Raw genomic sequence first — 12,101 nt, 5'->3', positions numbered from 1 at the left:
CCATTGAAACTCCCACTTGGATCCCCCTACATTGCTACCTCCCCATTTGACACAATGCGTCATTTTGTCTTCCTTGATATATATATAGGCAACTCTACCTTAGCAAGGTTTGGATATGCATGAATTTCAGTTACCACTGTTGACTTAAATGACACAGTCCCTCAACAATATGGTTCAAATTTCAGTGACTGCAATGTATTGACTGTGAGAAACCGCACAAAGCACAAACTGATGGTCGGGCTGGTCGGTGCACTAATCACCACACAAACAACACATGCACATCCGTCAATGACCATCATCACACTTTTTCTCAGTCTGTCAGTGACTGGCCACTGGGTATCTATTTCGCTGCTCACAGATAGATAGCAAAATGTATATTTGAAATGTATCATTGAAAAAAAGAAACAGGCTAAGAAAAGTGGAAGTGAAGCAAAGACACAGAAAGTGCTAACACTGGAAGTAAACCTAGAATCTAACATAATGGAGGTACAGAGGTAGCTGACCGGGAACGGAACGCGGCCACCATCGCCACTGGCGACTCCCAGTGCAGCGCACAGCCAGGGGACAGGCAGCCCAGGGCCCAAATGAGGAGAGTATGTGCTTGGGAAGGGTAAGGATCTCCCAGATGCAGTGAGAAGCTTCACATTAAAAGAACTCTGAGGTACTTCACAGTCATTAAAAGAAGAGGAGGGGATACTTCACCACATTGAAAGTGAAAATAATACAATGTTGAAAGCTGATCCAAAATTAGAAAGGAATATGACAGTTTGTCAGGACATAAAAAAGATATTCATTGGCTCTGAACGAGACAAGCACTGTTCAACCTACTCTTGGCAAGTTGTGGAAAGCTGTGGCTCCGAGCTGCCAGTGCAGAGAGCCCAACGCGGGGCTCAATCCCAGGACCCTGGGATCATGTCCTGAGCAGAAATCAAGAGTTGGACTCTCAACCGACTGAGTCATCCAGGCACCCTGGCAAGTGTTTTACAAAGAAGTAAAACACTTTAATTCTTAATGTTGCCAATGTTTTAAATCACTGTGTACCAAATAAAAATTGGTTTTACTATTTTTTTCACATCCCTATATATTCATAACCATTAGTTTTTTTCATGTTTTGACAGAAATTTTTAAAGGTCACAGAGTAATAGTAAATTCTCCTATTAAGATTATTTTTGCATGGCTGTTTTTAGAGTCTCATGGTCTGTGCAAAGGGAGGGTGGCCTGCACTTCCTTCACCTGACTTCCAGGGCACCACACCCACTTGGTTTTCTTCCTGCCTCATTAGCTGTCCTTCCCAGTCTCCTCACTCGATACTCACTTTTGGAGGACTCAGAGCTTTGTCCTTGGAGCTATTTTCTTCATTTTAATAGATTCCCTTAGAGATTTCACCCAGTCTTGTGGCCTAAAACATCATCTATATGCCAAACAGCTTCCACATTTACATCTCCAGCCAAGACCTCTTGCCTGAAACCCAGATTTATATATCCAAAGCCTTGTTTGATATTTCTACCTGGTTATCCAATAGTTACCTTGAACCTAGTGTATCTGTTAGAAGGTGAAAGAGGGTCAGTAAAGTATCCCCTGAAATGGAAAGGCACTTTAAGACTGAAAAACAAAGTAAGCCACTCTATACCATTTATATAGTTTCTTTCAGGGTAACTTACTGACAGGGGGATCAGGTAGATTGATCCAGGCAGTACCCAGCTATTCTCTGCCCCCATTCTCCATCTAGTTGGGACTTCAATCTCCAGATCTCATGGATTGAGGGGTATGGCAGTGAGGTCACAGGGCAGCTATCTAAAGTGGTACCATTTGTGCACCAAAGGATCTTTACCGGTCACCTGTGGCAGGGCCTTCCGCGAGCCAGCCATATCTACTGGTCACTTATGGCAGGGCCTTCCGTGAGCCAGACAGCTCTACTGGTTACCCAAAGTGGCCTTCTGCGTGCCACTTTAGGGAAGATCAGAACAAGCCTTCCCACAATCCAGTCAGGGCAGACATTAACCACCACTGCGCCAGGAACACACCAGCCCCCAGTGGGGACATATGTGGGCATGAACAAGATGGAGGGCCAAAGATGGAGTCAGTGTTGGCAGAACTCCTACTATAACCAAAATTGAAATACTCCTCCAACCAAACAAACGACAACAACAACAAACAAACAAAAAAAAAACCTTCCACCCATAATGCACATCTTCTCCATCTCAGCAGGTGGCAACTCTTTCCTTCCGGCTGCTCAGGACAAAAAACTTGGTCATTTTTAACCACTGTCTTATAACCTCTATATAATCTGTCTGAAGTCATATTGGCTCTACCTTCAAAATATATCCTGAATCAAAACACTTTTCCCCACGTTCACTGATGCACTCAGTCCACACACCCTCCCCTCTTGCCTGGATTGCTATGATGTCATCCTAACTCGTCTCTCTCCTGATCTAGTCTTAGCATAAGAACCAGGGCAGTTCTTTTAAAACACATGTCAAATCTTGCCATTCCTCTACACAGAACCCCCGCAGTGGGTCTCCATTTCACTCAGAGAAAAGTCAGCATTTTTCCAAAGGCCCAGTGGGGCCCACCTGATCTAGTCCCCTGTTAGTTTCTAACTCCCCTCCCCTTCCTCTCACTCCCAGGCTCTCACATGTCTGCAGGCTGGGCCTTCACACTCACCATTTCCTCTCCCTGGATGGCTCCTCCTTCACACATCTACCTATCTCTCTCCTTTTCCTTTAAGTGTTTGCTTGTTGTCACCTTCTTTAGGTGTGCCAGGCTCCCAGATCAACTGCAACCCACCACCACCCTCCAGAAATCCTTATCCCCTATTGTCCTCTGCTTTTCCATAGCACTCATCACCTACTGTGTTGTTTATTGGCTGTCTCCCTCTCCTACTGCTTACAAGACAAGGTCAACTCCATGAGAGGAGCAACTTCTGGTCTATTCTGTTGACTGATAAAAAGCCCAAGGACTTAATGAAAGTATCTGATACCTACTAGACATTCAATAATTATTTGCTAAGTAAATGAAGTTGATAAAGTTCTAAGTTACGAGTTACTATAGTAGACTTGGGGAGCCTTCTGTGCACGTCTAATAACTTCCATTTGGTGAAAGAAATCTGAAAATCTAAAATGTGATTACCCATCCATTTTATCCAGAAGTATTTTCTAAGTATCTTATATGTGCCAAAGGCAAACTGACTCTAGATGGGCGAACATACTTTTCCAATTCTGGTGCAGGAGCTTCGTGCTTTCGAACACGGTTCTGAATGGACAAGAGTGCTTCTGGTGAATACTGGGCAGCATTGCTTTCCATGTACTTCAAAACATAGTCATCTGTATCAAGGATGACGAATCGGTGGCCAAACACTGCAGAGAGTGTAGAAATACACTTAGGTTGGTTGTGTCTATAATCACGCAATTAGGGGTAAAATAACACTGATCCTCCACTGACAAACTCACAGATAGGCATTTGTGACCTGAATGAGTGAACTTTCAGTAGCTCTTTAAACCAATATGCAGTAGTTTACTCAGTGACCAGGAAGTCAGGGTCTATATCCATAGCCCACAAATGCAACCAACTTATAGTTAATTGATAAGGCAGGAGATTAAGACACTGTATCACATATATAAGCATACAAGCTTTATTTCAGCTGGAATACAGTCTACCTGCCTCTTACAAGAGTTAAATGAATTAAATTCCAACTGAGAAGAATCCATTCACTTGGCAGGTAGGAAAGGCTAAACCGTGTTTAGACCTACCCTCAATCACAGCACCAATGAAGAAGTCAGTAGGGCCATAGTAGATGGGGTTTTCCATTGATGAGGATGGCTTAATAACTTTAGTTCTGCCAAGGTACTTGCCACCAATGATGCCGGAATTGCGAACAGGGGGCTCAAAGATACTGATCATTTCACTGGCTAGAAAATAAGAGAAGACAAATCGGCGGTCTTTGTCTTCTGGGATGGGAGAGTCCTAGAAAGGAGAAGAAAGGAAGTTATTATGACAGTACATGATCTATCCAGATGCTCTAAACTTAAATATCTACAGGACTAGGTATAAAATTTAAACCAAATATACAAGTGATGGGGGTGAGGGGCGGTGGGATTCTGGTGGCCTGAAATAGACATGCCTCATTTAAAGGAGGCTGCCCTAGCTAAACTCTGATTGGTTACTGCCTTGTGGGAATGTAGGCCCAATGTTGCTAGATCTTCCCAGTTTTTAGGTGTTGTAAGTGATGAATCACTAAATTCTACACCTGAAACCAATGTTACACTATATGTTAACTAACTAGAATTTAAAAAAAAAACTTGGAAAAGAAATAAAACTCCAGATCTTAAAATGTTGACCTTAACGCTTTTAAAGCACCATGAGGGCCAAACAAAACATATGTGGGCTATATTCTGTCACAGGCTGCCTACAGTTTAAAATCTCTTGGCTGACATGTTCAACTTCATGGACACCAAGATGATTATGCAAAGTTCAGTTCTTTAAACCAATCCATTTATATACATAATTTTAAAAAGAAAATTGAAGAAAGGGGGTTTGAGTAATAAAATGTCATAGAGTTGAAACTGATTCTAAGAAACTACCTTGTAGACAAGACTGTTCCTAAATCAAATCACTGAGAGTGATCACATAACCTTAAGAAACAAATTCCAGATTGAATAGGCCTAAATGCAGACATGCTTATTCTTGACCAAAATCCTCTCAAAGTGTAACTCCAGCACATATCTTTTCATTCACAACATGGAATTTCTTGTATAACAATTTCTCCTTTATCGGAGAAAGTCTACTGGGTTTCCTCTTAGGAAAATAATCTCCTCATTCCATTCCCTAATCTAACAGTCTCCAAACTTTTTTGATTAGACACTCCTACAGTGAAAAAATTTTTTCAATATCCACAATATAGTTAATAAAAATCAAATCACATCACCTCTCTGGTCTCAAGCCTCCAGAGGATTCCCATCACATTGAATAAAATATAAAGTTCTGTGCACAGCTACAGACAGGGCTGTACCCAGGAGGTAAGGGAGAGACCACCAATGGTTCACACTGGCAAGAGTATTTTAAAAATGAAAAAAAAATTTTTGCCTTTTTTAGTTTGAACTAAGTTTAGGCTTAAAGTTGCATAAACACTAGAGATTTTTCATATACCCCTCAGCAAGCTTCCTCTAACATTAGCATCTTACATAACCATAGCACAGTACAAAGTCACAGTAAGAGTACAACAATAATGGTAAATTGTAATGGTACAATACTGTTAAATACATTATTGTCCTTATTCAGATTTCTCCTGCTTTTCACTTATGTTTTTTTTTTTTTTCTGTTTCAGGTTCCTATACAGGATCTCACATTGCATTTAGTTGTTCTTTCTCTTCGATCTCTTCCAACCGGTGACAGTTCCTCATTCTGTTCTTGTCTTTCATGACCTTGACACTTTTGAACCATAATGGTCAACATTTTGGTGAATGTTCCTTGTGCATCTCATTTTTGCACGTTTGGCAAAAATACCACAGAAAAAATGTCATGTCTTTCTCAGTCTATCAAGTCATGATGTTACTGTATCTTATTATTAGTGATGTCGACCTTGGTCACTTGGTTAAGAAGATACCTGCTAGGTTTCTCCCTTCTAAAGTTACATTTCCCTTTGCAGTTGATAAATGTCTTGAGGAACACGCTTTGAAACTATGAAAATCTTGTTTCTCCTCAAAGGTTTTCCCTTTGATTTGAATTTAATTTTAGCATCCACTGATGGATCCTAGTTGCAGCTGCTATTGCTGTGGTGGTGTGTGCTTAATGGTAATTTCTTATTGCCCTCTTCTCCCTGCATTTAGTAACTGAACTTCTACTGTACAGAGGTGACGTCTCTTTGAGGATGAGTGTTGTATTGCTGATGTTTAGAATTACAGGCACGTGATGACAGTAAGAAGGAGATCAGCTTTTGGTTTTATTTTGTAATTGTCTGCAGGCTTGTTACCTACACCCCTTGTTGCTTGCACCATGGGGGACTACTCCCTCCTCCCGCCACTGTAGCCCTTTGATCGTGTTAGGCCACTGGCTGCACAGCTCTGAGCTGGTGCCTGAGCCCATCTTCGTTGCGATCTTTCCACCTTGCATTCCGTGTACGCCACCTCTGCATGAGATGCAGTCCCCTCAAATATACCACTGGCTAGCTCCCTCCATCATTCATTCTTGTCATTCTCCTTTACTCTGGCCCCCTACCTCCCCCAGCATTCCCTTTATCTTCCAGTATAAATGAGCCCCTCCCCCATCACTCTGTCTCCTCCTTTACTTTTGACAGAATGTTTGTCTTGTTTTCTGCTGTACCCTCAATGCCCAGAACTCTGCCAAGCCCAAAGCAGTTGAATGAATGAGTGAATAATGCAACATATGTTCTTCTATATAAACATGCTCTGTGCATTCCAAAGTACATGTAAAAATATCAGGGGCTATAAAATAACATGCACTCATAATAAATTATCAGCAGAGGCTGTAGTATTTTCTCCACACCCCATGGGTTATATGCTGTCCCCATGATCCTTGGAAGGGCAAGCCTGCTGCTGTGGAGACCACTGCTCATTTCGTCCTTTATGCTCTTCTCAAGCTTCCCCAAGTTTGTCAGCCTGCACTATACTCTAAGCCCCGGATTTTTCCCTAGCATGTTTCTACTTAAGCACCAACCGCCTACCTGGGTTTTTAGTATATTTGATTTCCTCAAAACAGGTACAGTGTCCATCTGAACTCAAGAAAACCTAACTGGATTTGTCTCTGATCACTGCGTCAACATACTTCCTCCTTTTGAATTTCTGTCTTTTCTTATGAAGTCCTCATATTCTGAGGCCCTCTTACTGTCAGGCACCCTTTTTTCATCCTCCAGAGCTTTTGTGATGAACTAAATACACCCTATACTTCACTAAATAGGTCAGGGAAAAACCTTTGAAAATTACCATGACCAGAATATCACCTTTCTTCTTGCCCATAAGATAACCACTACTTCTTTACTAACAGTTCTGCTGGTGTTCTTTTAAACGTGTACACACACACACACACACACACACACACACACACACACTTTACTGTGAAATACAACACAGAGAAACACTGCATAAACCCCAAAGTGTACAGTTTAAAGAATTTTCATAAAGTATGAACAATGTTTAACCACCACCCAGGTCAAGAAACAGAATATTGATGGAACATAGAAAGCGTTTCGAATCAACATCCTATCTCTCCTTAAGTGTTTCTTTGCTTTAGTTTTACTAGAAACCTGGCCTCCCTAAACAGTTCTGTTTTGCCTGTTTTTTTTTAGTCTTCATAAAAATGAAAACTTAAAATACATATGTATTCTTTTGTGTCTGTATTCTTCTAAACACTTAACTGACTTAGGCACCTAGGTTACCCAGTTGATTTCTATAGTAACATCTCCCACTCTGACCTTGATTTTTTAGTCTCAATGGTGCTTTTTGAGGAACAGAAACTTTTCATCTTACTGTGTCAAATTTACCAATTTTTAAAACAATTACTGCTCTTTGTGTCCTGCTTAAAAAAAAATCTTTCCTTACTGTAAAGATTATATTACAATCAAGAAGTTTGGTTGCTTTGCCTTTTACATTTAAATCTTCAATCCACCCAGAATTGATCTTTATTTTTGGTGTGAAGTGAGGTCAGATTTTCTTCTTACTCCCCATATAGATATGGATATTTTTGAAAGATACTCTTTTTCAGACTAAGAAAATGCCCATTTATACTCTATTTACTAAGAGTTTTGTTTTGAAGACATAAAAGGTGAATTTTATCAAATACTTTCCTGTGTTTAATTTATCCCTTTATTCCTACAATAATTTTTCATAAATTAAAATACTTTGCTTCTTGTTCTCTGCTGAAGTCCTCAACTTCATCCTCTTTCTCCCTAAACATTGGAAATATTGTTTGGTTTTTTTTTTAATGAGTTTGATAACATTAGTATTTGAAGTTTCTGTGTATCTATTTCTATTGTCTATTGTTTGTGTTCATTTTGCTTCATGTCATCTTCTGTTGCCTTGTGTCTAGACAATGTATTATTCATATTGCTTTCTTGAATAAATGCCATACATTGTATTTGTCACATTGTTTGGAGAAATAGTTTGAAACATATGATGAGGGTATCTTCAAAGAATTTAATTTGCTTCTGCCGGACACCTGGGTCATTAGGTGTCTAGGATCACGTCATTCTGATTTCAGGAACTGAGATAATTCAGAGACTGAGATAATTCAAAGCTAGACAATAGTCCCTTCAAGGGTTATGCACTTATGGACTAAAGTACAGAGGGTTTACCAGCTACTTCTGCCTTTGATGGACCCTACATTCCAATATTTGCCTTCAGATATGCTTCTACCACACCCAGCACAATTCCCAGAGCAAAAATGGCTGCTCCTGCCAGGCTCACCTCTCTGGTTTTCAATATTTCCATGCTTCTTGCTCAATGATTCTTCACATCTTATTGTCCAGCACCTTAACACAGTAGTAAATACACACACACATGCATACGCGCACACACACACACACACACACACACACACACACATGGGTACACACACCAATTCTTCTAGTTACCCTCAACAAGAGGGAAGTCCAAATTATCTAGTCTATCATTGCTAGAAATAGAAATCTTCTACTGACTCATCAACCTTTTATGATTATCACATTTGCCCAGGTTATTTGTGAATATAGACCACTGCAGTCAATATAAATGTATTTTTTTCTCCTTACTTAGCAATATCTAGCAATATCTAACATTATTTATAGCAATTTTTGTAATCAATTATAGAATATAATAATTTTTCCATGATTTGCAGGCATGGGAGGCAAACTACAATTATGTAGTTTACAAACTCATGTGAGGCTTTTCCTTTTTCACAGCCTAAGCATCATACCAGTTCTTGATCAAAAGAATACCGGGTTGAGGGTTCTCAGAGCTGCAGGGATAAGATTTGTTTTCTAGCTTCCTTCTGCATGGTGGCTTTTCATGTCACTTTCTCGAGGTCTGTGGTATTTCTCTGTAGTAAAAACACCCATGTACTCTTTTCTACTGCCTTGCTCACATGTAAGATGGCAGCACTAAGATTGCTTATATTGGAGGTACTGTCATATTCTCAAAATTATTTACATTGTAAAATAGAAATGTACTAGGGGTGCCCGGGTGGCTCAATCAGTTAAGTGTCCAACTTTAGCTCAGGTCATGATCTCTCAGTCTGTGAGTTCAAACCCCATGTCGGGTTCTGTGCTGACATCTCAGAGCCTGGAGCCTGCTTCAGATTCTGTGTTTCCCTCTCCCTCTCTCTGCCCCCCATCCCCATTCACACTCTGTCTCAAAGATAAATTAACATTAAAAAAAATTTTTTAAGTAATAAAATAGAAATGTACTCTATTTTTATTTTATTCTATTTTATTACCAGAGAACTTGGTAATTACTTAAAACATTCACCAATCAGAATTTTTACAGGTGGAGTGTGCTACTTGGCTTAGAGTTTGCTAGGACCCTTTTTACTTAAAGCTTTGTTCAATATTTTTCTAAAATACATTAGTCAGCTATATTTCAGAAAAATATTTGATTAAACTTCTATTTTTTCAAATATATGCATACAGTTTGAAAAGTCACTTGGCCCACCTCTCCACACTCCCAATTCCAATTTCCAGAAGTAACTTATTTCGATTTCTATTTATGTCCATGTTTCTAAATAAAATGCTTACATTCCTATTTCTACATATTTTCCATTTTTCAAGGCATTATCCTTTGAATTCCCATCATTAATTTGCCTCAGGTAATTCAGCCAAGGAGTGGAATATTAGGGATTTATGTCTGTTTCCAACCCCATGTTCTTAGCCCCTAGCTATATGACCTCTCAAAATAATATCTATTGAATTGGTATGATTCCATTTATTACATTTAATGAATATAAAATGCACCAAGCTAGATGTCACAGGTAATGATAAAAATTAGTAAGATCTGGTCCCTATCCTCAAGGAAATCACGTACCTTCGATTGCACACAGGTACACAAATAACTTGACTATGTCAGGCTTTCATAATTACTTAATAAAAAGGCAAACAGGTCAGTCAAAATTTAAGGGGTAGAGAGAGATTAATGATCTATGAAAGATGGTTACAGAAAACAGAACCAGAGCTAGGTCTGGGATCAGGGCACACCCCTAATTCTATCCAACATGTCCAAAGGCTGGGGACTGGATCTCACAACTGTTCAAGGAACACACAACTCTGCCAGCTATCACTCTACAGCTTATAGACAAAGTGGACAACTGGGCACCGAGACAGAACGGACTCTCAGCACATGAAAGTCCTCCTCACCAATGCAGCCAGATAACGAAGCACCTTGCTATCGTCCATCAGCATTTTCATAACATCTTTTTTTGGAGCTTTTGGAATGAGAACAAAGCAATTCTGAGCAGAGTCTTCAATTTGTCCATAGCCGTTATAAGGAGGTAATTCCTGAAGAAATACAAGAAGTAAAGCAGATACTATTTGCATAAAAATTACATGACAGATAACTAAGTTTATTTTTTAACCTAGAAAATACTTATTCAAAAGCAATTTCCATATATAAGAATATACTGTATTCAGAAAATATCACATTGCACACTCCATTCCTTTTTATATATAGACTTTACACCATGATCGCTGCTCATAGGAGTGGCTGATGATGCTACGCAGGAACCATCAGGGCTAGACTCAAAGTACAGTGGCCTCCTTTACCCATGGGGTATGCTCCAAGACCCCCAGCAGATGCCTGAACCCTATATATACTCTTCTCCTTCCCGTACATACCCATGGTAAAGTTTAACTTATACATTAGGCACAGTAAGAGATTAACAACAGTAACTAGCTATAAAATGGAACAATTATAGCAACACACTAATGGAAGTTATGTGAATGTGGGCTCTCTCTCAAAATATCTTATTGTTCTGCACTCACCCTTCTTCTTGTGAGGACATGAAATGATGAAATGCCTACATGATGAGGTGACATGAGATGAATGACACAGGTGTTGTGACATAGTGTTAGGCTACTATTGACTTTCTGATGATACGTCAGGAGGAGGATCATCTGCTTCCAGACAGTTGACCNATACAGCTCCTATGTTGCTGATGTCCACTGACTTCTTCCTGCCAAGCAGAACCCGGGCCCTACTCCCAATCCTGGGCCTTGTGGTCATCCTACCGTGAAGAAGCCCAAGGGTCTGTGATTTCTTTGTTCTAGGGTGTGGGCCTCAGCCTAACAGATCTGGACACTGTTTTCTCAGTTCACCCAAATGGTGTGTGTGTGTGTGTGTGTGTGTGTGTGTGTGCGCACGTGTGTGCGTCTGTCTGTCTGTTGGAGTCGGGGGAGGCCAGGGCTTGGCTTGTGCTCCTTTTCTCCTATTTATCTCCATATTTCTAATATTTTTTTTTAATTTTTTTTTATTTATTTCTAGGAGAGAGAGAGAGAGTGTGTGAGCAGGGGAGGGTCAGAGAGAGAGGGAGTCACAGACTGAAACAGGCTCCAGGCTCTGAGCTGGCAGTCAGCACAGAGCCCGACGCGGGGCTCGAACCCACGAACCGCGAGATCATGACCTAAGCGAAAGTCGGACGCTTAACCGACTAAGCCACCCAGGCGCCCCCATATTTCTAATATTTTTATTTCTTGACTTTTGTTTCACAAAACTGGCATGACAGCCAGGAGTCTGTGTTCTCAGCAGACACAGAACACATCTGGTCAAGGGACCCATGCTTACTTCTTCCTGATCTAACAGAACAGCCTGACCTAAGGGTCATGAATATGTCCACTTCATATCCACTTCTATTCCTGACCATAGGCTTGGCTCTAGCTTTATCCCTCTAGACCCAGCTATGGCTTCCCATCCCTGCTTTCCAACTATGTTGTTCAGTATTTAAATGACTGAAATGTAATGACTAAGGACAGCTCAAAGGTGTTTGCTGTTTGGTAAGTAACTCTCTCCTACTCATTTCCAACAAATACTTTCATACACAGGCAGACAGAGCTTACTATGACTAATGTGTTGATGTAGAATTAGTTTTATTATGCAGGGTAAGTGAGATAGGGCAAAACAAACAAA

The 12,101-nt window shown here is 40.3% G+C and overlaps 1 protein-coding gene across 2 annotated transcripts in view; it reads right to left on the bottom strand.

The window, feature by feature from the left end:
* EFHC1 (EF-hand domain containing 1) overlaps positions 1 to 12,101 on the bottom strand; it is a 59,055-nt gene that overhangs the window by 18,129 nt on the left and 28,825 nt on the right. The window contains exons 7-9 of one of the 2 annotated variants that reach the window (XM_077752835.1): positions 10,361 to 10,477; positions 3,750 to 3,963; positions 3,209 to 3,356 (exon numbers count right to left, since the gene is read on the bottom strand). In XM_077752835.1, the coding sequence (XP_077608961.1) occupies positions 3,209 to 3,356; positions 3,750 to 3,963; positions 10,361 to 10,477 (479 nt within the window). Of the gene's footprint in view, positions 1 to 3,208; positions 3,357 to 3,749; positions 3,964 to 10,336; positions 10,478 to 12,101 lie in introns of both variants that reach the window. The other variant, XM_077752834.1, reaches the window with a different exon arrangement.

The sequence above is a fragment of the Crocuta crocuta genome, unplaced genomic scaffold (genome assembly GCF_008692635.1).
Source record: "Crocuta crocuta isolate KB4526 unplaced genomic scaffold, BGI_CrCroc_1.0 scaffold291, whole genome shotgun sequence".
Classification (NCBI taxonomy): Eukaryota; Metazoa; Chordata; class Mammalia; order Carnivora; family Hyaenidae; genus Crocuta; species Crocuta crocuta.
The sequence above is the reverse complement of the archived record's forward strand: the minus strand, read 5'-3'. Positions and strand labels throughout refer to the sequence as shown.